Source organism: Syngnathus scovelli, chromosome 18, assembly GCF_024217435.2.
Source record: "Syngnathus scovelli strain Florida chromosome 18, RoL_Ssco_1.2, whole genome shotgun sequence".
Taxonomy (NCBI): domain Eukaryota; kingdom Metazoa; phylum Chordata; class Actinopteri; order Syngnathiformes; family Syngnathidae; genus Syngnathus; species Syngnathus scovelli.
The window spans coordinates 5,280,092-5,304,793 of NC_090864.1; the positions used below are offsets into that span (position 1 = coordinate 5,280,092).

General features: G+C 48.7%; 1 protein-coding gene across 5 annotated transcripts; it reads right to left on the minus strand.

Annotated features, from left to right (window-relative positions):
• Window positions 1-23: 23 nt before the first annotated feature.
• Window positions 24-24,314, minus strand: ncoa2 (nuclear receptor coactivator 2). Of its 5 annotated transcripts, none has more exons than XM_049749071.2 (22): window positions 24,104-24,314; window positions 18,173-18,251; window positions 15,962-16,069; window positions 15,658-15,830; window positions 14,252-14,355; window positions 13,462-13,639; window positions 12,473-12,664; window positions 12,118-12,219; window positions 11,642-11,782; window positions 11,417-11,564; window positions 10,092-11,334; window positions 6,968-7,169; window positions 6,655-6,834; window positions 6,389-6,565; window positions 5,763-5,898; window positions 5,522-5,690; window positions 5,061-5,363; window positions 4,744-4,821; window positions 4,218-4,674; window positions 3,403-3,583; window positions 3,173-3,320; window positions 24-2,960 (listed from the first exon to the last, which is right to left on the minus strand). In XM_049749071.2, exons 3-22 carry the CDS (start codon window positions 16,048-16,050, stop codon window positions 2,949-2,951), a joined length of 4,413 nt encoding a protein of 1,470 aa, XP_049605028.1. In that variant the 5' UTR covers window positions 16,051-16,069; window positions 18,173-18,251; window positions 24,104-24,314; the 3' UTR covers window positions 24-2,948. The 5 variants fall into 5 exon arrangements, with proteins under 5 accessions (XP_049605028.1, XP_049605032.1, XP_049605031.1 ...); XM_049749075.2 differs by having other exon boundaries at window positions 4,485-4,674; window positions 24,104-24,313; XM_049749074.2 differs by having other exon boundaries at window positions 4,479-4,674; window positions 24,104-24,313.
• Between the last annotated feature and the right edge of the window lie 388 nt (window positions 24,315-24,702).

Here is a 24,702-nt window from a genome sequence, read left to right on the forward strand (position 1 = left end):
TGAAACAATTAAAGGCAGCAGGGTGAAATATGTCAATAACAGAATTCTTTATTTACAAGGCAAATAGCATCAGCGAAGCCATAATAGTTGACAACTTGCATAACCGTGGTTTTTAACTTCTCGTGTCACTTTGCATAAAACACGCTCACACGCGCGCGCTCACACACGCTTGGGTTGCAAAAAGGGAGGGGGGGAGGGCTACAGTGTGATTCTTGTGAACAATGCAGGAAAAACCGCGCACACACCAGCTGTGGAAAAGCAACGAAGCGTTCCTGGGAGAAACTCTATTATAATACATTAACATATTGCGCTTCCTTGTGAATGATGATGTCGCACCCGGTTGGTTTTGTACAAGTCATATACAAACGTATACACACGGCCACGTAATATACAAGAGCGGACGAGATCTAAGGCATATTTGCTAGTTTTTTTTTTTTTTTTAGCTCTAGTAAATTGGCAGACAATACAAAAGGGCATTAAAAATAGCAAAAGCTGTTTCAGGATCGGGGGCGGAAAGTGATCGTTGCACCTACACATGGCTTCTTCACACGTTCTTTGGAAATAATTTTGCAACGGGCAGGGATAAAAACGCTCAAGAAGGCTCGTTTGATACAATCGAAATCAGCGCTTGTTGAGGATTGCCTCGTAAGTCGCATCGGGTTGGCCCTTCAGAAGAAGTCGTTGGCGATACGTTCAACAAACGCCGCGTCTGATTGGACCCTGTTGACCTGACATCATCGTTATGATCAGAAGCATGTCAAAACCAAAGTTCTGAACTCCAATTGAGGTGTGTGAGGGTTATTTGGCTTTTCTCCATGGAGCGTCGCAGCACATCAGAAGGGTGGGGAACCGTTTTCTGTTTCTCCCAGAGACATTACGATAATTAAAAAAAACAGGATCCAGTGTGTGTTTTGTGTGACATACTCGGGATGGAGGAAGAACAGTGACTCCTTGACTAACAAATTGAATCAATTTGTAACACGTTTCAAATCACCCTTCCCAATTGAAATGAATGGAAATAAATTAATCCATTCGAGCTGCACTGTGCTCCAGTTTCACTAATATTTTTGCAAAGAATAAAGATCTAAAAATCTGCATCGTCTATATACTTGTGTTGCTCCACTATTTGTGTTCAAATAGCCAATGCTTAAAGGGCACTGCGACGTGGGCGCTATTTATTAGCCTGTCTATGGAGTTTTGCATTAAGCGTTAGCATTAAGCTAGTGACATTTCCTAAGGCAAAAAGTATAAAACATTGTTAAACACAACTTAAGTAATTTAAGTCGGACCACCTTTAAAATATAAATTGACATTTATAACAGCAACGTTAGGTTTTATTTTTCTTCTCAAGTAAAGTTGCAAGAAATATTTTTGCTTGCCAGTTTGGCCTCTTTTTCACCAAACTGGTGCTTTGGTGGCAATATCTGGAGCTCTTATCGCAATTTGGTTCACACGCAAAGTTCTGTGCTGTGATACGAAGTGGAATGGTGGCAGTGTGAGAAAAAAAGCGGAGTGGGGGGGACTCACTTCTCCCACCCTGTTGCGTTGAACGCAATCATGACAACGGCCACCGGCGTCATGGCGGGCTCCGTGTGAAAGGCACTGGCAAATATGTTTTGCTTGAAAGGGGCAATACCAAAACAACAGAATGGACCACTTGTTAATTCTGCAGTGTCAGAATTATTTTGTTTTTTGCGGGTTCAGATGTTAACGTTTCAATGACGTTAATGTTTTAACAATTGCAGGTTCCCCACCCTTTGTAATTTAACAGATTAAAAAAAAAAAAAAAAAGAGTTGCGCGCCATTTTAGGTGAATCGTTGCCTGAGGACATTTCAATATGGCTGTCTGTCAAGAGCCAGTGCTGCATAATCTAAAACATGTGAGTGTTACAAACGGCATTTTAAGAAAGAAAAAGGGTGTTTTAATACTGCATCCAAACGCACAGCCAAAAAAAGGTGTCCTTATTCTCAATTAGGAAACTGTACAAAAATTACAAAAAACAGTTATTGCTTGTTTACATGACACCAAAAAATGCACCTAGCAGCTTGCATGAAGCAATTTTTGTTTTCAAACTCCAGACAACATAGAAAGCACTTTTTTTTGGAACAAAAGTTATTGTATGGCTGTGTCGACTCGACTGGTCTCGTTTGGTGGTGGTCTGCGCTAAAGGCAAGAAGCAAGAAGCGATATCATCTGTACACTGTATACATCGCGGCCCCGCCCCGCCCTGCTCTGCTTTGTACCGGATGCACTGAAAACAAAGAAATATGATGATGTCAGCAGACAGTGCCCCTCCCCTCCTTCAAAAGACAAAAAAAAAAATCTAATAAATAGAAAAACCATGGTATCACTTATTGGTATATACAAGTCATTGGATTTGGACTTTTTTGTTTTTAATTATAAGCTCATATAATCTCATAAAGTCTCGGATGCTACAAGGATTCAGCCATCTACAGGAATTATTCTTAGTAAAACAGAATCTATACAGAAAAATAAAACTTAATTTAATACACTATATAAACCTCAAAACGCTCTTCTGCAGTGTTGCCTGCTACCCCCTCTTCAGGCTAACAAAAACGTTTCTGAATTGTCTTCAGAAACTTTTAAACAAAAATTTTAAACTTTTTTAAAACTTTTTGTCGTCATACAATAAGGAAAAGCTTCAGAAAGGAAAACCAAAAGTCAGGTTTTCCTTTTTTGGGGGGGGTGAAATATTAACAATGAGATTGTAAATAGCCGCAGTCCGCTGAGAGGAATACATTCATCGGGGCGTGGGGGGGATTGGGGAGGTGGTTTGCCCCTCGTACCCAGGGGGCCTACAGTAAGTCACACTACGGTGAATGCAGACAGAAGCCTGACTGTATTTCGTAATCTTTGAGGGCTGTTGGCTCGCTTACGTTCGTACACGTTTTGTTGTTGCTCCATCTCAAGTCCAACTCAATGCGAATTAACAGTATTTCTGGAAGAAGAAAAAAAAACAAAAACAACTGAAGTAGTTGACTGCATAAACATGCACAGTAATGGGCAAAGGTTAAATAATTGACATAATCCAAGTGCCGATATGTTTCTATTGTCTGACATCGGTGTGATTGTGTCCGCCCGCTGAAATATTGATGGGCTTTTACTGGCCCTGAAAGCATCGTGGAGAAGCTGCAGTTAATGACACCTTACCGGTTCTTGTCCCATGGAGGGCAAGCCGGGCGAGGACATGGATGCAACGCCCATCTGGCCCATGCCAGGGACACCGTTGAACAGGCTGCCATTATTCTGCTGTTGCTGCTGGCTAAACTGAGGGGACGCCTGCTGCTGTGAGAACATACTGCCAAGGAAAGGACCACAAATCACAAAAGGTGATTTTTGTTCCACAAAAATCACAAATGGTCTCCCCTGCCCCTCCCTACCTGCTCCCTGCCACATTGCCCTGCGTCCAGCCATTGATGTCGGACGAGCCCTGGAAGGGGGTACCGCCCGGGCCCTGCTGCATCATGGGGGATTGCTGGGCGTGTGCCACCCGTGGGGACAGCAGAGGGCTCGGTGGTGCACCGGGACCCCCGAAACCACTCTCCGCCTGTTGGCTCATACCTGTAGTGACAGTGGGCGGGGGGGTGGTAGGGAAATGGGTCAAGGAGACAACACCAAAATGTGATAAAAATGAATGAAATAAAAATGATCGTAGAAAGCGTCATTCAATGCATTCGAGTGGGCATTCGGGATGTTGATTGCAAGCAAGGTCGGAAGCAATGAGGTTAGAAAGGAAAATGAAACAGCCTTGGATGGAATAATGTAGATATATCTGATTCATGGTATAAGGCAACTTCCTTAGGAGAACTTACTGCCGCATTAGAGCTGTGAAACCCTTTCTGAAAATCAGAGTTAAATGGTGAATTCGCGCTCATGGTTTGAAGAAGAGCTGGATTTCTGGAGTTAGGGCGCCCTAGTGTGGACACAAAGTGTATAACTAGCTTAATTATTAGAACTCGCATCCTTTAGGAATTAATTTGCCTTTTTGACGTCGACATTCCTGAAAGCGCACACATTTTTGCAAGCAAATGTATACTGTGCAAAAATATTTGTATTTTAGTGGTTCCAAACAGTCTGATATTCAATCAGGAAAGTTTTTTTTTTGGGGGGGGGTGATCATATCAGCACACGATGAGGGCGTTTGAGGTGAACCACGTGTGCATGTGGGGGCCGGCCGGGGCGGGATAAGCAGTACCTGAGTTGGGAAACTGAAAGGCACTGTGCTGCATTTGGGGGCTGAGTACGGTCCCGTACTGTCCGCCCATCATGTTTGTGTTTCCCATCATCATCATCATCATCTGCTGGGAAGAGGGGGAGGGGGTGGAGCAGGAAGAGGAGGAGGTGGCATGCAAGTGCAGCTGGGGGTTGGCGGGGAGAGACGGCAGGCTGGGGGAGGAGAGAGGCGAGGGGGAGGAGAAGGGGCTGCTAGGGGGAGGTGACGAGGCCAGGCCTGTACCGGTACCGTAGCTGGGCGGGTAGGGGAACTGCTGGGGGTTGGCCTGGGGGATCCGCGGCCCGCTCATGTTGGGCGGCAGGTTGAGGCCCTGCGCCCGCATGGCCATGCTCCGCTGCTGCTGTTGCTGCCGCTGTCGCAAGTGGTTGCTCAGCATCTCGCGTTGACGCTGCGCCAGCATCTGGGCATTGATGGTCCCCTGCGGGAAAGACCACAAGTCGTGGGCCCATCTTCTCCAGCTGAGGGGCATAGTGGATTGATGGCTTACCTGATTGGGAGCGTTGGATCTTAGAGGTAGGTTCACATTTGACACACTACTCATCTGAGTCATCATTGGCTGTCGGTTCTGATAGGAAGGAAAGGAAGACAAAAAGGAACAATAAAAAAAAAATTAAAAAAAACATTTGTTGCAGCAAAGTTTTTATCCATCCATTTTCTGGACCGCTTTGTCCCCATGGGGGTCGCGGGCATGCTGGAGCCTATCCCAACTGTCATCGGGCAGTAGGCGCGGGACACCCTGAACCGGATGCCAGCCAATCGCAGGGCAGTTAAGGAAAAATCAAACAATTGAATAGTCCGACTCACCTGCTGTGACTGAAGCCGATGTTGCAGCTGAAGGCGCAGCGTGTTGGGCTGGTTAGGCACCACCCCACTGGGCCTGAGTCCCGCCCGGGCCTGCATCCTCATCATTGGGTAACCGGGACGCGGCGTCATCTGGCCGGCCATCGAGTGGAAGCCTGGCTCCTGCATGGGTGCGCCAGGGTAGCCCCTCTGCGCCATGTGGGACGGGGGCGGGCCAAACTGCTGCTGGGCGTACATGGGGGGCTTCTGCTCCAGCATCATGGAGGAGGGGTCCTGCGCAAACTGGTCCTGGTCTAGCGTCTGATTCTGAAAACATAGTGGGGAAACATGAAAACTAAAACGAGGAGATTGAGTGAAGCCACGTTTTGCACGGTCCACTTTTATTAATTTAATTTAGCGGATGTTTCGTGAAATGGCAGTTGTCATTTTCAAAGTACAATGGCAGCTGGGTCTTTAGAAGTCACCTGTTCGATCAGAGCGGGGATACCGAGCGCCCGGTCCAGCTCCTCTAGGCCGTCAAAATCCTTTAGCGCTGAGTACAGCTGAGACATGAGGGCCCCCTCGTCCACCGGACCCCCTTCACCGAGGCCAATGCTGCACAACAAGTCCTCCTGAGGAGTCGGGTGCAGCGACCTGGGGAGGGGCGAGGGGGGTGTTCAGAGGACATGGGCCCAGACTGTGAATTTGCCAGGATTTTGGTGATACCTGTTCTGGTTGACAAAAGCAGTCTGCTCAATGGGCATCATGCTGTCTGGCCAAGGTGCCGTCTGATTGGGCGGAGCCTGCTGCTGCTGCTGCTGAGAGAAGTGGCCGACCATACTCATGTCCATGTCAAGTTGGGCTAAACGGTGACAAGAAAAAAAAAAAAGAACAATACTCTATAGGATCCAGTTTAAAAAGTTCCTGACTGGAACGAGTGTTGTCATGATCAGTTGTCTCTGTACTTGCTGTTTTGCATGAAGCTAGAATTGTGTTGGCAAACTGCTGCGGTCAAGGGCTTTAAAAATCGACGCCTCATTTGTAGATGTGGTTAAAGAAGTGTTTATCAAATTCTGAGAAAAAATATATTAATTGTTCATTTCCTTTTATTACTGGGAACGTTAACCTCGTTGCAGCTCACTAATCGCGAATTCTTCTTCTTGAAGAATATTTTGTTTTGAAGACACCACAAGATGGCGCTAAAGCACTGGTGAATATTAAACGGCAATTTAAGTGGTTAACAGAAACGATTAAGCATAGTGAGTGAGTGAGCGAGTGAGCGAGCGAGCGATTGAGCGAGTGAGCGAATGAGCGAGCGAGCGAGCGAGTCTCTTTGTGCTGGTATTCCACACCGTTGGGCATCATGGAGGTCTGGAGCATTTGCCGAGGTCCTGGCTGCCCTGGCCTCATGGGAGCGCCACCCAGGCCCATCCGACTCTGGGCCAGCTGCGGAACCGAGGCTGAGCCCGCCCAGCCTTCCTGCTGTTGCTGCTGTATACCAAGCCGAGGAGCGCCCGGACCCACGAGTCCTGGATGGAGACAAGAGTGAGAGTTACTGTACTGTACATGAACATACGTCGAAAGCCTTGAGCGTGGGATTAGGATTTTACAAACACACCTGGGACGACCATATTGGCCTGGCTCGCCATTATGCCGTGTCCTCCCACCATGCTTTGCTGCTGCTGCTGAACCAGCGCGTACGGGCTGGTGGTCCTCATGGGGTACTGCGGCGTGGCGCTCATCTCCAGCGACACACTCCTCATCGGCCCGCCCCTGCCCGGCCGTACGCCCCCGAAATCTGTAACATAAGGAGAATGAAGACTTCCACCGCTCAACTAACACACAAAACAAAGCTAATACTATAATAATACTAATAATTACTCAAGTATGTATTTGAGTGCGTGAGAGTACTTGTGTGCTTTGCTACTCACTGGTGGGCGCCATGCCACCGGTAACATTCTTGTGCTGCGGATGCTGCGGCGGTGTGGCCGGGCTGCTCTCTGACATCTGCAGGATGTCGTTGATGATGTTTTGCTTGTCCATGGGGCTGGGCAGCGAGACAGGCCGCGGCTCGCAAAACAGCTGCGGCTGGGCATTCTGCAGGTCGTTCAGGATGTCGTCCAGCTCCGAGGACTGCGCACGGAAAGGAGAAGGAGATGGATGACACGTGTGAAATCTGAAGACATGGATAGCAGTGAGATAAATAAGTTGCAAGTGCTACAAGTGGCCACCAGAGGACAGCACATGAAGACTCACTGTGAAGTCCACTACACAACTGTTCTTAACAGGAAACTACCAAAATTAAACTGATGGGCAAATACCTCAAAAAGTCAGTTATATTTACAAATTGCCCCCAAAAAGTAACTTACTTATAATTACTACTAATTAGCTACAAGGACATGTAATTATGATGATACTGTTTTTTGGGACCTTTAAATATTTCAAAGGATTCTGGTTTTTGAGCAATTTTTAAAGTTAAAGTCAAAGTTAAAGTCCCAATGATCATCGTCACACACACATCTGGGTGTGGTGAAATTTGTCCTCTGCATTTAACCCATCCCCATGTGATTTTGATCCATCCCCTGGGGGAGAGGGGAGCAGTGAGCAGCAGCGGTGCCGCGCTCGGGAATCATTTGGTGATCTAACCCCCCAGTTCCAACCCTTAATGCTGAGTGCCAAGCAGGGAGGCAATGGGTCCCATTTTTATAGTCTTTGGTATGACCCGGCCGGGGTTTTTCAACCCACAACCTTCTAGTCTCAGGGCGGACACTACTAGGCCACTGAGCTGATTAACAGACCAGTTGCATTGAGTAGACCAGAATAGATACATTATTTCCAACACATCTACTTACAAATAACAAACCCAAAAGGATGTAGAGGTGAAGGAATAAAACAAAACCTCGAGCCCACTTCATCATAAATAGGACCTGGTGAGTGACGTGCGCGTCAGCGAGCGGAGTCGGCCATTGTTAGCTTTGCTTAGTGTGGTATACGTGAGCTAGCGTTTTCAGTCACTTTCCGGATATACGGGAGCGCTACATACAGTCAGTGTGGAGGAGGGGAGTGAGACAGTGAAAAGCCCTAATGAGGTCAGGAATGATGTAATGCTCCTGTACACTCTCACTTGTATGCCCCCCCCCCCCCGTTCACTTTCTACTCTCTCGGCCACGCCGCTTTTACACTTAATGGCTCCTGTTTCTATCAATCTCTCGCTGTTTTCAAGGCAGCAGTGTAACGCGATCCGCATCCTGCGCAGGAACGACGAGGGTACACAGCAAGAACTGAGCGTAAAAGGAAGAGGAGGAAACAATTTCAGAACCCATAGTTCCTGTAAGCACGGGGGGGGGGGGGGGGGGGAAACAAAAAAAATCATGAATGTGAATATAGTTTTTGGGTTGAGCTAAAATTATGTTATTTTAAAAACACCCGGTTTCAAAATATTTTGGACAAAAAACAAGGAGCGTAGTTTGACCTGAATTGGAGATATCGATCACAGGTTGGATTTTAGTTTCATTTTGATGACAGCGGTAAGTTGCTATGTCGAAGTAGGAATATTGTGCAGTCAAGGAAGTGCCTTTCACTCATTTGGTCAAAGTTGATGACAGTGGAAAATTAAGACGCACGCACGCACACACACACACAATAATATTCCCCTCTGCCTTTCGCCACAAGTCAACTCTGCTCTGATTTCACATGTAGTCCTGCATCAATAATTCAGTTCTCAAACAATTGTGCGCATTACAGGAGGAGGATGTGTGTGAGGGGGGGTGACACTAGTGGGAGCAGTGGGTGAGGTTAGACCCCTCCCCCCACCTCCTCCCCGCCCTCAAATCGAGTAGTCATCGTTCACACATGGCCGAGCAGCCATTCACCAGCAGCCCACTCGCCAGATAATGAAGTCGTCACAGCGTCCATGACTAAAGACAACACACATGCAATGCACGCTGCCAGAAAAGGCAAACGTGCCCCAGAAGAAAATAATTAATTGAAGAAGAATCGGTAGAATTTGCAATTCTAAAAGTATTCTCAATACTGCATCGGGTCAATTTAAAGAAAACAATCAAACTTGGTTCTCGGGATGTTTTACAGGGGACGACTTTTCGCTCCCCTTATAGCCGATGCAGCGTAAAACAAAACATGGCCGCCGGCTCTATTTTAAAGTGCTTGCCTCCTTGCCACTATCACCATGGCAGCGGCATATGGCTCATCGTGCTCACTCCGCCTGCCGAGGCTGGGCTCTCCTGAGGCTATGTGCGCTTCCCTGTGTTTCTCCCCTCTTTGTTTCCATGCTACGGTGGTCCGACTATTACCCGAGGCCCCCCCGCCCAACATCCACTCCTCGTTTCCCTGTACAGTGGCGTCAGAGTATTGGCCCCCTTCCTGATGTATGATTTTTTTCTATCAGTAAGCCCCCATTTTAGTGTGGAGGAGATGTTGTGCGCACTCCTGCAATAGGTGCATCAGTGATTGCATCACAGTAATACTGCAAAAATACCAACAACATAGCAATTGAAATTTCACCAGCAAGTCTCTCCCTGTTCATTCCAGATTCCCTCCTCCTTCACATTCCCCTTCCTTCCTTCCTTCCTTCTTTCTTTCTTTCTTTCTTTCTGTGCCAGCCATGACCCGAGCTGGTTGCCAAACCCGCAGATTCCCGGGCCAAACGCGAGCAGGGATCAAATGGCCGGAGTGCCGCGGGGGCTTCGTCCAAATGTCACAGTCGTTTGAAGTGGGTGGGATGCAGCTTCTCTTTGCTCATGCCGCCAAACCAACTTTTAAAAAGATATCGTGCTTTTTGGTGGAGACAACTGGGGAAAAAAAGTGCCAACCGGAAGGGCCAGAATTTGACAAAGTGAGCTTTCTGTGGAGCGGCCGTGCAATGATTGGAGCGCTTCCATCTCACTACGGGCAGTCGGTGATCCGATTGCATGCGCTGTTTACGCATTAGAAAAGAGAATGGGCGGGCTCTGGAGAAGGTGGTTTTGGACATGAGAACTCGACAGCACAAGCAATTAGCAGCGGACGCTCGTCCTCGTAACAAAAAAAGATACTAACCTGTTCAGCCCGATCGTAGCCGACATCTGGTTTCTCTGTTTTGACGAGCGGATGTTTGCCCCCCCCTTCCACCTTGACCTCTCCAGGCTCTAGCTTGGGCGCCTTGTCCTTCAGCCCGCCATCGTCCTTGTCCAGCAGGTAGCGCAGCAGAGCATTGTCCTTCTTCTTGGGGCTGAGCGGCTCTTGCTTGGGGGCGCCGTCTGCGCCGGTAGCACCCTGGCCCTGCTCCTGGCCCAGCTCCTTCCCGGTGGCCTCGGCGGTGAGCTTGGCCAGGTCCACGGGAGACGTGCTGTTCTGGAGCAGCTGATGGAGAATCTTGTGTTTCTCTTTGAGGGATGTGGCATGCGTAGTCACTCCGGGTAGCCCGCTGCGGACCCCGGCCCCATCTTTCCCCTCGGCCCCCGCGTTTGGGGACAGGGGCGTCTCCAGAGGTTCCGGTTTGGTGGTGAGCAGCTGCAGCAGCTTAGTATGGCCTTTGCTGTCGTGAAGACGAGCGTGAGCGTCATCCTCACGCTCCTCTTTTGGGTCGGCCGGGTTGCTTTCCGTCGGGCCCGCCCCGTGGCCCCCCTGCCCCGCTTCAAAAGAGTCCAACGAGCCTGGTCCAGGTCTCGGCACAGGATGAGCCCCCGATCCCGGAGGGGCGCTAGCCGGGGAGCCTATCCGTCGATCTGGAGACCCCAGTGTGTGCCCGTGACCTACTCCGTGACACTCGCTTAGGGCCTGGAGGGCTGACAGAGAGCTGCTAGTGTAGCTGTTGCCATGGCCGGCCGCCACGCCGCCGCCCATTCCCACCGGGGAGGGAGAGTGGAGGCCGACGCGGGGGCTGGCCGCCCCCCCGGGGCTGCCGCGATGCCTGGGGGAAAGCATGCAGTTCTGCTGAGGCGGATGCGGGCCGCCCACCGGGCTGGGGCTGGCGCGGGAGGGACTGTTCATTCTCCAGTTCTGGCCCTGCTGCGGTGGCTGCATCCCCCCCGCGTGGCTGTGCGGTGGTGGGCAACCGTAGCGGTAGCCCTGCATGTGTCCCCCCATGGCCGCTGGCTCTCTGGGCCCGGCGGGGCCCGGCGGCGAGAAAGGCGTGCTGTTGCTGATGTCTTGGCCCTGAGGTCCTGTGCCTGGCAAGCTGCCCGGAGTTGGAGGAGTCATGGAGGGTGTGGAGGAGTTCACAGGCTTGGGAGCCATGCCCGCGGCCTGGGCCTGGGCAGCGGGACCCATGTCCTGGGCCATGCCGCACACCGTCTGCTCCCTGGAGGCCAAACAACAACACACAGAACAGTTCAAACAGGTAGCAGTCATACGCAGAGAAATATTTCTGCTCTTGGACATACCTCTGGAGAATATGCAGCGACATGTAAAGCTGAGGTTCATTGGTGGCATGAGAGCGCACCAGTTTGCTCTTGGTGTGAGCCGACACGATGGTTCCGTCCGAGAGGGAGAAGCGGTAGATGGGGCTGAACGCCTGGCCGTGGCGAAGGACTGCACCAAAAAGCAAGCGTATAAAATCACAGGCGTCGGACCGCTAACAAAAACGTCCCGCCGGGAGCAGGACTTACCTTCTTGCTGATGCCGTTTGGCAAAAGACATCTCGCCGTCGTTTTGCAAGTGAAAGCGTTGGATGCAACGACGCACCAGGTCCTCCCAGCCCGGCTTCATGGAGGCCCGTAGCAGGCTGGTGTCCAGTGAGGTTATCTTGCCTGAAAAACAGAACTTTATTTCAATACCAATTCTGAAATTATTCATTATGATTTTTTTTTTTTTTTTTTTTTAAATGTCAGTCCAAAGTCATAACGTGAGGAACACCTGCTCCACTGTAATGCGCTTCAGCTGAGAAACCAGGCCATGCCATCTGTCAGGCTAATGGATCTTGTTAAGACTGCGCTTGTGTACCCGATGCTGCTGTAATTGGACTAGCGCGTTAGTGTGGAGGGCAGCACGTTGGCCTAGCGGGCTCTTGGTCCGCCTCGCGCTTCTGTTGTTCGAACGTGTCCTGATGTTGGTGGACTTGAATCGTATTGCGCTTTCTTGGTACCTTGTAGGTCTTGGCGTGTGGTGAAGCTCTCGTGCGTGGGCAACATGGGCCTCTCCTTCATGGGAACCCGGCGAGCTACGCAGATCAGGCACGACTGGAAGTCTGCGGGTGGAGGGGAGAAGACGGAGATGAGGACGTACGTGGAAGGATATGGAAAGCATGGGAGAAGGGGGGGGTGGGGGTGAAATGGATGTTATTCCCAGGCAGCATCATTAATGGAGTTATTAATGACGATGGGGAGCAGGGCGCACCCCCGCCACCCGTCGTCTTTTATGAGCGGAAGTGATGACCTTTGAGCGTCAGTGAACACATGAGTCAGACCGGTTTTGGTGGGTGTGTTTTTCAACTTGCGTACCGTCGCCTTCCTCCTTGATGGACTTCGGCTCCGACACGGCGAAGCACTGCATGGTCTCGTACTTCTGCTGCTGCGGCGGCTCGTGCTCGTGGGCCTGCTCGGGGCTCTCGCTGTGCGGGTTGACCAGCATTCGGCAGTTGAAGGTGTGGCTGTTTCGCCTCGGACCCTCGCTGGACCACGGCACGCCGTTCACTGGGGGGGAGGAAGGGGGAGAAAATTCAGCTAACTCTGATAGGTTATAATAAATTTGCTCTTGTTTTTTTGGAGCCGCTCTAAAGTTTGCAGTCAAGCTCCACCGAGCCAAACATGTGCGTCTAGAGAACGCACATGCGACTCTAGCAAAGTCGCGTCCCACTCCATCTGCTGATCTCATTCGCTGCATTGATGATAATCTCCCAGTTATCTGGGACACAGCCCCACGCATGATGCTTTTTTTTTTTTCCTTTTTCTTGCCGGGTGCTTCTTCTTCTCCTCCTCGCCACTCGCTCTCCCGCCCAGATGGCCGGGCGCTCGTTAGACCTCAATCTCGAGCGCCGAGGGGGGAGGGACTGACATAGATTGAAAATCACCTCCGGTGGCAAAAAGAGGCTGAAGTCAAATGTTATAAAAATAAAAAAATAGCTTTGCTCATATAAAATGAACAAAGAGAGTAAAAATGGGAAAGTCACACCCTTGATGTGACGTGAGAGGCACGAGATGAAATTATAGGAAGGGATTCGCGGTTGACAGGGGAGAGAGAAACCCGAAAATGGAAGCTAATTAGCTGAAAAGGCGGCTTAGACGCAAGAGCGCCGGGGGGACTCTCGCCATCCGGCTGAAGAGAAAATGAAGAATGTATAGATTGAGAAAAAGTGGAACGCACTATCTGAAAAAAAAAACCAGCACCCTTTTTCAGTGGGGCGCGGCGGAAACAATTACTTGATGTATTTTTTTTTTTTTTTTTCTTCCAAATTCTTCAAAAATAACTTAAAAGTGGAGCGCAGGCTGACCGAGGGATTTGGGCAGCAGGTTCTTGATGAACTCAGCGTGGTCTCCGACGTGCAGCACGCTGTAGACGCTGGTGTTCATCAGCTCCTCCTGGTTGTAGTGCAGGTACTGCGTCACGTTTTCCGAGACAAACACGATGTTGCCCTCCATGTTCACCACGAAGAAGAAGCCATCCAGGGCCTGCGCGGGACAGCCAACGACAGCAAGTCAACAGATTGCTTTTATTTTATTATTCATTTTTTATTATGGTTACATTGAATTTTGTTAATCTGAGAAGGCGTTTCCTCTTCCACCTCTACGATGACGTTAATCGCCATTAGCCTAATTGTTTTGCACGGGCGCATCAACGCATGAAAACGTCCACGGACGCTTCCTCCAAAGTCGAGCCCGGCTGAAAATAGAGCCGCGGCCGAGATCATCTATCGCGGCGCGATAAGTGCATTCCGTGTGAAGAAAGGCCACAGGCCGGACAAGTAGGGCACCCAGAAACGGAGTGAGCCTCTTTCCAGACAGCGCTTGCGTCACGCCGAGCCGGCGGATATGCTAATGTACGAGGCTCGCCTGCTCGCCACAATGGCAACATTTCCAGAATTAACCTATATGCTTCCCTCTTAGTGTATCCTTTAAACGAACACAAGCTATATTTAGCCCCCACGAGTCAGTGTGCCGATTTGATGACGCCGGACCGCAGGAGCTATAAATAGCCCTCGGCGGCACATATCCGACGTGAGAGAAAAATGAAAGAAGTGAAATGAAGAGCGCCCGAGCAGGCCCTTTCATTGCACACGGTACCTCCAGCATCATGGGTCCCAAAGCATCCTTGTCAATTACGCTCTGGCCCGTCGACGAAACGTCCGACTTCTGCACCTCCTCCTCGTTGGCGGCAGCAGCTTTTTCTGTGAGCGGGGAGAAGGTTGAAACATTTGACTTTTAAAAAAAACAAAGAAAACATTTTGTGTTAGATCCTGCGAGTTTGGTTGTAATATAAGGAAAAAACAAGCTTGAGCTTGAATACATTTGTAACATTGAGAGAGTTTGAGTGAATTGCGTCACAATATTTTTTTTTGTTTGTTTTCGACACATTTCTTCACAATGCCGCCACTTCTTGCCCTCAACGCTCGCCGCCTTCACGAGCGCTCGCAGGCTTGTTTACGGATTAGCTTTATCGGTCGCCGGACTTTTTTCTGAGGCGCCCTTCTTCTTGGGAGGGTTTGCGCTGACATTGAGCGATGGATCCGTATAACCCGGCCGTGCGCCCCACGTGGCCCCCCGCTGAGGTCTCGCTGATGCATTAACGAGCCAAGAGATGAATGCGCCGCTCTGTGTGGAAATTGAAGACACGTGATTGGCTGCATTCATGTGGCGATTGAAACGCCTCGTCGAGCCCAAAAAAGTAGGCGAGAGGACACGAGGTTGTAAAACTTGACAATGTTGGTGCTAGTTTTGTAATTTCCCACCTTTTTTCGCCTTTGCTGGACGATATTGTCACAATATAAGTACTTTTCCTTCCTAAATGTTCCGACGTCAGGCAAAGGGACATTTTTGAGAGTTCATCAAATTTATTTATTTATTTATTTATTTATTTATTTATTAAATCTAACACCAACTTGGACAGCTCATCGCACGGCGTTCAAGGGTGATTTTCTTTCTTCTCGTCTTTTGATCGTTACGTTGCTCATGTTACATAACAGCTCCTGTCACATAAAACAAGATGACATCGCCGGCCACGTATATAATTAGACCACGCCGTGGTCCAGCTGGGTCTAAACTTACTCCAACCATCTCCATACGCCCGGTCGCAGCAACAGGAGCAATTCAAACTATTTTTGGATCCAAAAGCCTTTCTACTCCTTTTGATTATTTAAGAGAAAAGGCAATTTTAGGCGTGATTAAATACAACCATAAGGATAACAGAAAAATGCGCGTGTTGGTTCTGAGATGTCTTCAGGAGAAGCATCTGTGCAAATAATTGGGCGGCGCTGATTGATGTGCCCGATGTTCTGGCTCGGGATGGTGGAGGCCATGCTGGATTATGAGCGTTACATGATGAAGTGATGGAAAGAACATTAATCAATCCTAATGCTGTTTAGGACAATATTAAATTGTACGGGGTGGCTTCCAACGTTTGGATGTGATTAATATTTTTTATCATAATGATTATTATTATTATCATCATTATTATTATTATTAGCGTGCACCTTGCTCCTTGATTTGCCGGATCTGCTTGACCGTCTCCTTCAGGATGGCACATTTGTCGGGCTTGACGTTGAAGTTGTCGATGTCGTTGAAGTTGGCGAAGATCAGCTCAGCCAGCTCTTCGATGTATTTGTTCTCGTGCTCGCGGTTGCGTTTCTCGTTGCTCCGCTTGGGACTGAGAAAGAAGGAGTACATCGTTCGATAAATGATTAAAAAAAAAAAAAAAAGTACATCATTTGCTAATCGTAAACTAAAACGAATAGAGTTTTCTGAGGTTATTGTGAAGTATTGTTGATCTGGCCTTACCTGGGTCCAAGGAGTTCTGCGGAACATTCTTTACGTTTTCGCAACTCTGCCCTGGCAGGGTCGGAAGAGTTTTCCCCGATACCGCTCATCCTCAACGCATATCAGCCTCTGGAAATGAAAAGAAATTGTGAAAATGTTAAAATGCAGTCCTGTTACCTAGAATTTGTATGCTTTTTATTTCAGTTGTGAAACAGTTCTTTTTTTTTTCTCAAACTGCAGCATAATTTGAAACTGTAATGCAACACGATCGGTTGCATGAACACTTTTTCTGCGCAAATGAGCCTTTGTAATGGTAATTTTGACAAATCTCTCGAGTTTGAGGTCAGGGCAACAACTTCCTGACGGCCCTTCTGCCTTTCGCCAGCACACATGCGCTCAGTGCTGCGATCTATTCCAGCCATGGAAACATGACAAGCGCACATGCTTGCCTGCTGACTCCTCCTTTCTTACATAAGGCAGGACGGGTAGCACAATATAGAGCAGATGTAGCGTAGCTTGGGGGGGGGGGGGGGGAGAGAAAAAGAGAGAGAGAGAGAGAGAGAGAGAGAGAGAGAGAGAGAGAGAGAGAGAGAGAGAGAGAGAGAGAGAGAGAGAGAGAGAGAGAGAGAGAGAGAGAGAGAGAGAGAGAGAGAGAGAGAGAGAGAGAGAGAGAGAGAGAGAGAGAGAGAGAGAGAGAGAGAGAGAGAGAGAGAGAGAGAGAGAGAGAGAGAGAGAGAGAGAGAGAAACAAGCTTCTGGCCTGGAATGGCCTACTTTGGAAGCAGCAAAAGGTGATTAGACACTCAAGAGGGGCAGCGTGTAGATGACAGATGACTCCAAAGGCAACGGCATGTTCGGCTCATTTATAGTGTTTTTTTTTTCCCCCTTTAAAACAAACCTCCCATTGCTCCCGTTGGAGTTGAAGCGTTTTCCCTTAATGATGACGGCAGATTGTTAAATTCCCTTAATAGCTTTAAATGGCGCAAGTTATTCCCATTGGTCGGCCAAGTTACCATGGGGATTCCAGGTGCCGATTGGCTGCGCCCCGCCGAGCTCGGATACGATTGGGTGCCTCCGTCCTCTCTCCTTGACACGGCAGTTAACGGCGGGTCGCTTGTACGTTTGAGAGCAATACGAGGGGGGCTCCCGCGTCGGAACAGGCGAGCCACGTCTCAATGACAAGACAGACAGACAGTCTGCACGGGGCCAAGACCGCCGGTGACGACGAGGAAGTGATGGCAGGTGCGTGTCCTTGCTCAGACCGTATCTTAGGTATCACCAGAACCGACGCTCTGGGATATGGCCGGAGCCGTCCTGTCTGGCGATAGGGAGACGGACGGCAAGGAGCGAGAGAAGGAGCTTGCATGTCAGCGGAGAGATTTTGACCGACCTTCCATCCAAATATTTGAATGGTGGTTGGGAAAGAGGTGCCAGGAGCCAAAACTCACAGAAAGCATGTCGGAGGAAGGGGAGTCGGGGGAGGCGGGATCAAAACCCACTTCAGTCAAACTCTCTTCGTTGCCGACAGCTGCCGTTACCTTGAAGCAGATGTTTCGCCGCGAGGTCACGGTCAAGGAAGGGAGAAAATATCGGGGAGAAGAAATTCAATTCATTCAATACCTTGTCGTAAGCTAACAGTGTACGGCGGTGCCTTGGGAGAAACAATAAGCAGCCGTTTGGCAAATGGTGAACTTCCAATCATAAAACAAACGAGGCTTTGAGCTGTTTAATGAACTTTACAGTCAGACCAAATATTCGTCTTCAAAACAAGCACATTTGTCTTGGCACAGTCCGCTTGAGGCTAGCAAACAATGCAAAACGCCACTGGCATGCTAACGGTTAGCATTGATAGCTGCCATTTTGGGTTTTACGGAAATATCACATCTGCCTAAGGTGAAAGCGAATAAAAACTAAATAAATAACAAATAAAAAAAACTAGAAATGCTACAAGAGCCAACGGAGAGGTGATGGCGATTTTAGGAAACAAGTTTCTTAGTGTAACACCCCGGACTCACTCTTACACAAGAGTGAAAATGACAAGAAAGAAGTGAAAGAAGAAAAGCTTCGTGGCTTTATCTGATAACCAAAGAAGAGCCTTAAAAATCCCAAGGAGTCAAAATTACCTACAAATACGACCAGTTGAGAGACCTGCCTAGTGCCCAAAAACCGCTTCAATTTTTGTTTCTGGATTCAGTGGTTGGCATTTAATGAGAGGTCCCCCTTCCCCCATCACCTTGGTTTCAGTGCGCAGAGTCCCTCAGGCCATCGCTGCGAGACGACAACATCAGGAAAGCTCCGAGCCTCATCCACTTCTGCAAGCCAAAAGGCACAAGGGAAACCATGATGAGTCAGCATATTTACCATCTGAAAATGCATGAAAGCAAATCTCGTATTTGGAAATAATTCAGAGCGTTGAACTAAAAAAACTCAGAGACTTTAGAGCACAACTGGGATGAGATGTCTGCAAGGTCTTTTCATCTCCCAGGAGGGCTTGAAAAATCACATGGCGTACGCCTTTCTAATCATGGTGCACAATTAATGAGACACATGAAGAAGTCATGTTCCCCTTTAGATAATTAGCAAATACAACTTACGAGCGGTACGAGAGCTCCGCCGGGGCTTTTGAAGACCATAATTGTGCCAACTAATCAAGTAAGTATAATTCCGCATTTCTCAGCCTTCCTCTTTTTACTTTCCTGCCAGGCGCTAAAGTTCTCATCCCGCGGAGGAATTTCCTCTGAGCTCTAAGGCCGTCACGTGCTCGTGCCCGATCGGCGGATCGAATGACAGGACAAAGGGAGGGTGTGAGAAAATAAATAAATAAATAAATCAACGTGGTAATTTCCTTCGTTGGGAAGCAGAACCAGAACTGAGGCTTTAACGCCCGGCTTTGGGAGAACAATGCTAATGAGCTAGCTAATCTGGTTCTGACGGGACAACAGCGGGCTGAGGGTCGCGATGGGGCTAAACGCCACTGAAGCGCCGAGCGGGTGCCTTATGAATTACCCGCCGATGGCCTTCGATTCAATGAGAATGAAAACACCTGATCTAATTGCTCTGGGTGAGTCACGCTATAGTTTCGCTTCAGATCCACAAACGAACGGCAATTCAGAGAAGATTCAATTTAGTTAGGAAGAGAACACGGCCGAGACGCCTGGCGTGGGCGTTTTTCGGGTGGGAACGTGCGTTCGCTGTCAATGACGGCAAACAAGACAATCGATCTTTTTCTTTTTGAGGTTCATGACTTTTTCATGCAGTAAGTCAATTTGTCTTTTGTCGTTGGGAAATCAAGCAACGTCATAGGAGAGAAAAATCGATTAAATAAACACAAATGAAATTTTTATTCTTTAAAAAAAAATTATCTTATGGGGGTTTGCTTTGTTGCACACATAATGACAAAAAAAATTCTTGTTGCTTCAGTAATATGACTTCAGTCCGCGACTGTGCTCACCACGCTGTTATCTGCATGTGTAAACACGGTGTGTGTGTGTGTGTGGGGGGGGGGGGGGGGGGGGGGGGGGGGGGGGGGGGGTGCAAAAGCTCGACAAACAAGTCTTTCAGCTCTGAATTTCAACCGAACTTTGTCTCCCGGGGCCCGACAAACTCGGAGCGCTCACTGGAAGGTATTTATAAACGCGTTGACGCCACGCCAGCCGATTTCAACGGCCGCCTCTGACGGCGACCCGCGCCAGGTGCCGGCACATCTGCTGCTCCGATGGCAGCTGCTTCGGCGGCGATATCGGGAGTCGACATAGCTTATGGCGCTCAAGTTGAATGGCAGAAAAAAACGACAGCAAAAAGGTCCCTTGGAACAAATACAGGAAGTCATTGCAGATCTTGTGACCAGTCAGCACCTCGGCTCTTGCGCACCATTTGAGCGCCGGCTGCCATTTAATGCCCGTCACACTTTGTATGGAAAGAGTTCCAGTCGAGGCCCGAGGCTGTACAGTTGTAGGAAAGGGAGGGGTGTGTGTGTGTGTGCGGAAGGGGGGGGTGTCAGCTGACACAACTATGTCACTGACTTGATTAACTATAAAGCCTGAAACGATCCTCAAGTGTGCGACAGGCAATTGTAAAACATTTAGCCGGAGGTCGATGGCGTCTTCACGCTCGAACGTGGTGAGAACAACATTTTCGGGCATGACTTTAAAACCCCCGGCATGAGCTGATTAGGACCTGACGCTGGAACATGTAATTGGACCAGACAGTGGAGGGAAGCGGGGTAGAAAAGGAACAAGCCAAGCACGGCAGCTCTTTCTCTCTCTCTCAAGCAAGTCCCGTGCTGAAACAGAAAGGTCAGGTAGACCCCGATGACGATTTAACGTAAAAGCCATCACAGTCAAAATGGTTGTTGAGAAGTGCAAACAATGAGGGCCACCATGTTATGTCCTGCACCAAGTACATTTTTCATCAAGTCAGGAACAGGACATGAGCAGATGGTTGATTTATGGATAATATTCACACGAAGCTATATCTCGTTGGCGCAATATGGAGAGAGGACACAGGGAACGCGGTTCACTTCAGGAAACCCCCTGCAGTGGTGAGGAAGAAAAGAAGAAGAAGAAGAAAAAAAAAAAGAGTCGAGACAGCCGCGACGCGGATCTGTGCGGGAACACTGCTGAGTCAGCAAAACGCCGGTCAGTTAAATCCCAAGGAAAAAAAACAAAAACGCGCACAAACCAAACGCACCCGCAAGCGCCGCCTCGCATTCTGGTGGCTTCATGACGAGAAGGTGAGAAAAAGGCCTTGCCGCGCATACCGCGCCAACCTCGGCCCTGCCTGCCAGTCTCCAGGTTGTCATTTGGCCGAGTCGCGGCAGTCCAAGTCCGGTGGACGAGCTGGCCGAACGGGAGGATTTTCCTCTCACTCCCCCTCCATCTGGTGCCAAGGATTCCTTGCTGTGCCAAGCACATGCTAGCACCGAGTAGCACAAACACAGTGTGGCGGAAGCAATTCACTGTCCTGTTGACTGTCCTGTGTGAAAGAGGCTCAAAGTCAACTTGAAAATTTGACGGCTTGGTAGGTCGCATCAAGCCTCTTTTACACGTTCCTTTTTCCTGGTTCGCTCTCTGTAGCCTCGTTCTCGTTCACCCTCCGTTCAAATCAAAGTAGCCGGCGGGCACATTCTTAGCCACGAGCTAGCACATCCAGCAGTATCATTTAGCTCGGGATCAATACACACTCGGCAGCGGCTGACCTACATCGGAGCGCTTTGGGTCGCAGAGACGCAGGCGTCGGTCGGTGGCGAGGTGTCGCGTTACCGCTCTTGCTTTTAATGAACGATTTAACAAAAGCGACTGTACCGGTCCAAAATTTGACAGGCAAATAAAAGGGAAGAACTGGTATCGCTGCTTAGTCAAGGACACCTTAATGGAGTCTTCGCTGAGCTTCTGTTTTAATCTTTAAAAGCAGGAGAAGATGGAAAATTCCATGCTAACCGCTAAGCTAACCTGTAAGTGGGGAAGCACACGAGAAGTCGTATGCTTAAATATTTGTTGCAAGTTCACTGCTGTTAAAAGTGCACCACGCAATTTCTGCTGATTGGCTCTTACGTTAGCTTTAGCAGTTATCATGGCTCCTCTTTATGCACATTTGACTGCCACCTGATTCGGACTTTTGGATTGCCGCATTTCCCGCAGGGTTCGTTCTGATGATGCATATCGACTCCATCTCGCCCTCTTTGGCAGAAAAACGACACCCACTCCCAATCCATGCAGATACTGTAGACGGACGGGCGGCGTAGCTGATTCCAGGTCAGTTCAAACAACACAATGACGGAACGCCTCGGAGCGCAGTGGGGGTAAATAGTCTCGCCCCTCCTTTTTCGTGACGGTGTCCCATCAACCATTTCACCCCCCCCCCCCCCCCCCAATCCTGTCGCTACTGTAAGCCTGGCCATTACCCCCGCGGCTCATCCCTCACACCCACCCAGGACCTGTCACACGGCTGTTTCCATGGCAACGCCAATGCACAGACAGCAGGGTGAGGTGCCCGAGCTGATATCAGCAGGAGGGAGGGATGAAGGGAGGAAGGGAAGGAGGGAGGCATCCTGTTGAGAAAACACTGCAGCCCTTACACAAGGACTGATGGACGGATAAGCTAACGCAATAAGCCGCGTAGTGACCATTGTTTGTTTAACGCTAAAAAGCAAGTACACTATATACTTGTGCTTCTGTCTCGTTTATAGTTTCACCATTTAGTGTTGTGCATTAGCGCCACCTACAGGACTGGAGTTGACATTTACGGACATGGAATTTCTATTTGCCAATGATTACAACATTTTGTCTTTTGTAAACTCAAACTAAGAGGCTGATACTGGACGAGAGTGCTGCGCAAGTTTTGGAGGGGGATCCAGCAAAGACAAAAAAAAAATGTCAGCTTGGGCTGGAAAACAAGGGTCACATGATTACAATATCAGTCAGGTGATGCAACAAAGCTTCCTTATCACAGGGCAAAGGACACCGACTACTTACAGGTCGTAATACAGAATTTAGTTTCAAGTTTTTCGGGCAATGGAGGAAACACTAAATATTTACCTACCGATATGAGCGCCGATACTTTTGATAAATAAAATTTGATTTAACACAACGACAACAAAATTTGACATTTCTTTCTAACGCAAATGATGATTCGCCCATGTGTCAATCTGCTAAGTAGAACTTCCTCATTGACAGTTTTTAGCCCACTATTCCAAACCAACCGTTGCAGTGCTGAAGTCCCTAGACCCAACTGTACTTCAGAAACAGATTCATCCACCATTTTGCAAGCTTAGCAAAATACACTTGCATAACTTATATGTCGTGTCTGTCCGTCCATTTTGACTCCATCGTCTGACAGAAGGCCATGACTCGTTTACGTGCCGGCAGCTGTACAACATGTCATGTCAAGGACCTGTGCCAGTGACGTGACAGGACTCAGAGGTCTGGCGTGTCGTCAGGTGGGCACAGGGAAACCGCTTAACCGGTTCCTCGGGATGCATTCCGCCTGCATTAGCGGCATTGACAAGTCACTGCAAAAGACAACTGTGCATGTGTAGCCTAGAACCAGTCAAGCAGGAGGCCTTCACAAATACAGTCATCCCCTGCATATTCACTATTTATTATTCACAATTGCACAGCTATACAGTTTTTGCGTTCTTTCTGAAACAAACACGATTCTGCAGAAGCTCTGTCGAAGTGTCAAGTAAGGTCAAATGTACAGTCAATGGTGCCAAGGAAGTATGTTAAAGGAACTGGCATCGACTGAGACAAACGTGTGTCGGGAGGAGTTAAGTATGGCCAAAGTTGTTATGGAAGTCAGTGTTTTTTAGCACGTGCGTGAAATCGTCAACAAATCCTTTCTTTTTTCATGGTAATGACATAAAATGGCATTAAAATGTTTTGGGTTCAAACAAGGTGATACATTATAAAATAATTCTTAGGAAGGCGTCAATTACGTGTGGTTTTCCACTGATCCGCGCGAATAACGGATTTACTGCGCACGTCCATTTATGCACTCAAAACAAAGCGAAAACCTGAGTTGCACAGCGACACCCGAATGCCTTTTCGCCCTACTTTTATACAAATCCCCCAGACTCACTCGCCGTCACTGTTGCCGAACTTGATATCGCGAGGCTACGCGGTAGTTCGGCTCCCCTGGCACAATTCGGCTGTGATTTCACCAAGTTCTGCGAGGTGAATGGCCGCACAAAATACAGGGAGAAAGACACATTAAGCCATGGAGCTCGTTAGCATGCTAACTACGTTCGCACTGATCCAACTTCGTCTCGTACTCGCTCGCTCAGCAAAAACACAGAAAACAAACAAAACAATATTAACAAATATATCGCCTATGTAACGGAGAGTATCAACAACCGGTTGCTTTTGTAAACACGCCGTTGACAAACATGGCCAAATAGAGCCCTGCAAGCTCGCCCTCTCAATGCGTTTTAATTGAGTTCGCGGGGCAGATAAATCCCCATTATTGACACCAGGGCTGGCCGACAAGCTAACCAAGCTAAAGCTAAAAAGGAGCCCGAGTACGTATCGCTCAGACCACCGAGATTGACGAGCTAGTGGAGGAGGAGGTGGTAGTGGTGGTGGTGGGTGCGGGGTTGCTGGGGCTTGCTTGTACCGGGACTCGTTGACGGGGGGGAAGAAAAAAAAACACAAAAATGCCCACTTACGTGTTAGTGCTCAAGTCGTCCGTCCTCTTCTGGGTTAGATTCCGTGCGTCACGGGCTGAGCTGACCTTCGCGAAGGCGACGGTGGAACGACGTTAGCGTTGGCTAACTGTGCCGCCATGTTACTGCTGCGAGTCCGCAAGCCACCGCTGAGTGTTTATCTGCCTGGTGGTAGCTAGGCTAGCTTCTACCCCCTCCCCTCCTCATCCTCCCCCACACCAAAGCACATCACGGGGCTCCTCCAGCGAGGTGCACCCCCCCCCCTCTCTCTCTCTCTCTCTCTCTCTCTCTCGCTCTCTCATTTAAGCGTACTTCGCAATATTGTTTTTAGTTTCTTGACACAACTCTTACTTTAGTAGACGTTCATACCATACCGTAATTAAAATGTGTCGAAAGTGTGTTTAAAAAAAAGCATTTTAAAAAACGCATTCGGCATTAAATTACTTAATAAATTCAGTCAGGCATGTTTAATATTTCAATGTGATTTGTTTTGGCATTTTTTTGCTGATGGAATTGGCACTTATTCACTTAATTTACTGTCAATCATCTGTATTTTTATTGTTGTAAACTTGAGCAACACTGCTCTCAAGCGACCGTAATAG

Excerpts from the sequence above, each read along its gene's own strand:
- ncoa2 (XM_049749073.2), bottom strand. The coding sequence starts at position 16,050 with ATGAGCGGTATCGGGGAAAACTCTTCCGACCCTGCCAGGGCAGAGTTG. Across the intron at positions 11,565-11,641 it reads CAAACGGCATCAGCAAGAAG|TCCTTCGCCACGGCCAGGCG; the intron begins GTAAGTCCTGCT and ends TTTTTGGTGCAG. Across the intron at positions 4,675-4,743 it reads GATCCAACGCTCCCAATCAG|GGGACCATCAATGCCCAGAT; the intron begins GTAAGCCATCAA and ends TCTTTCCCGCAG.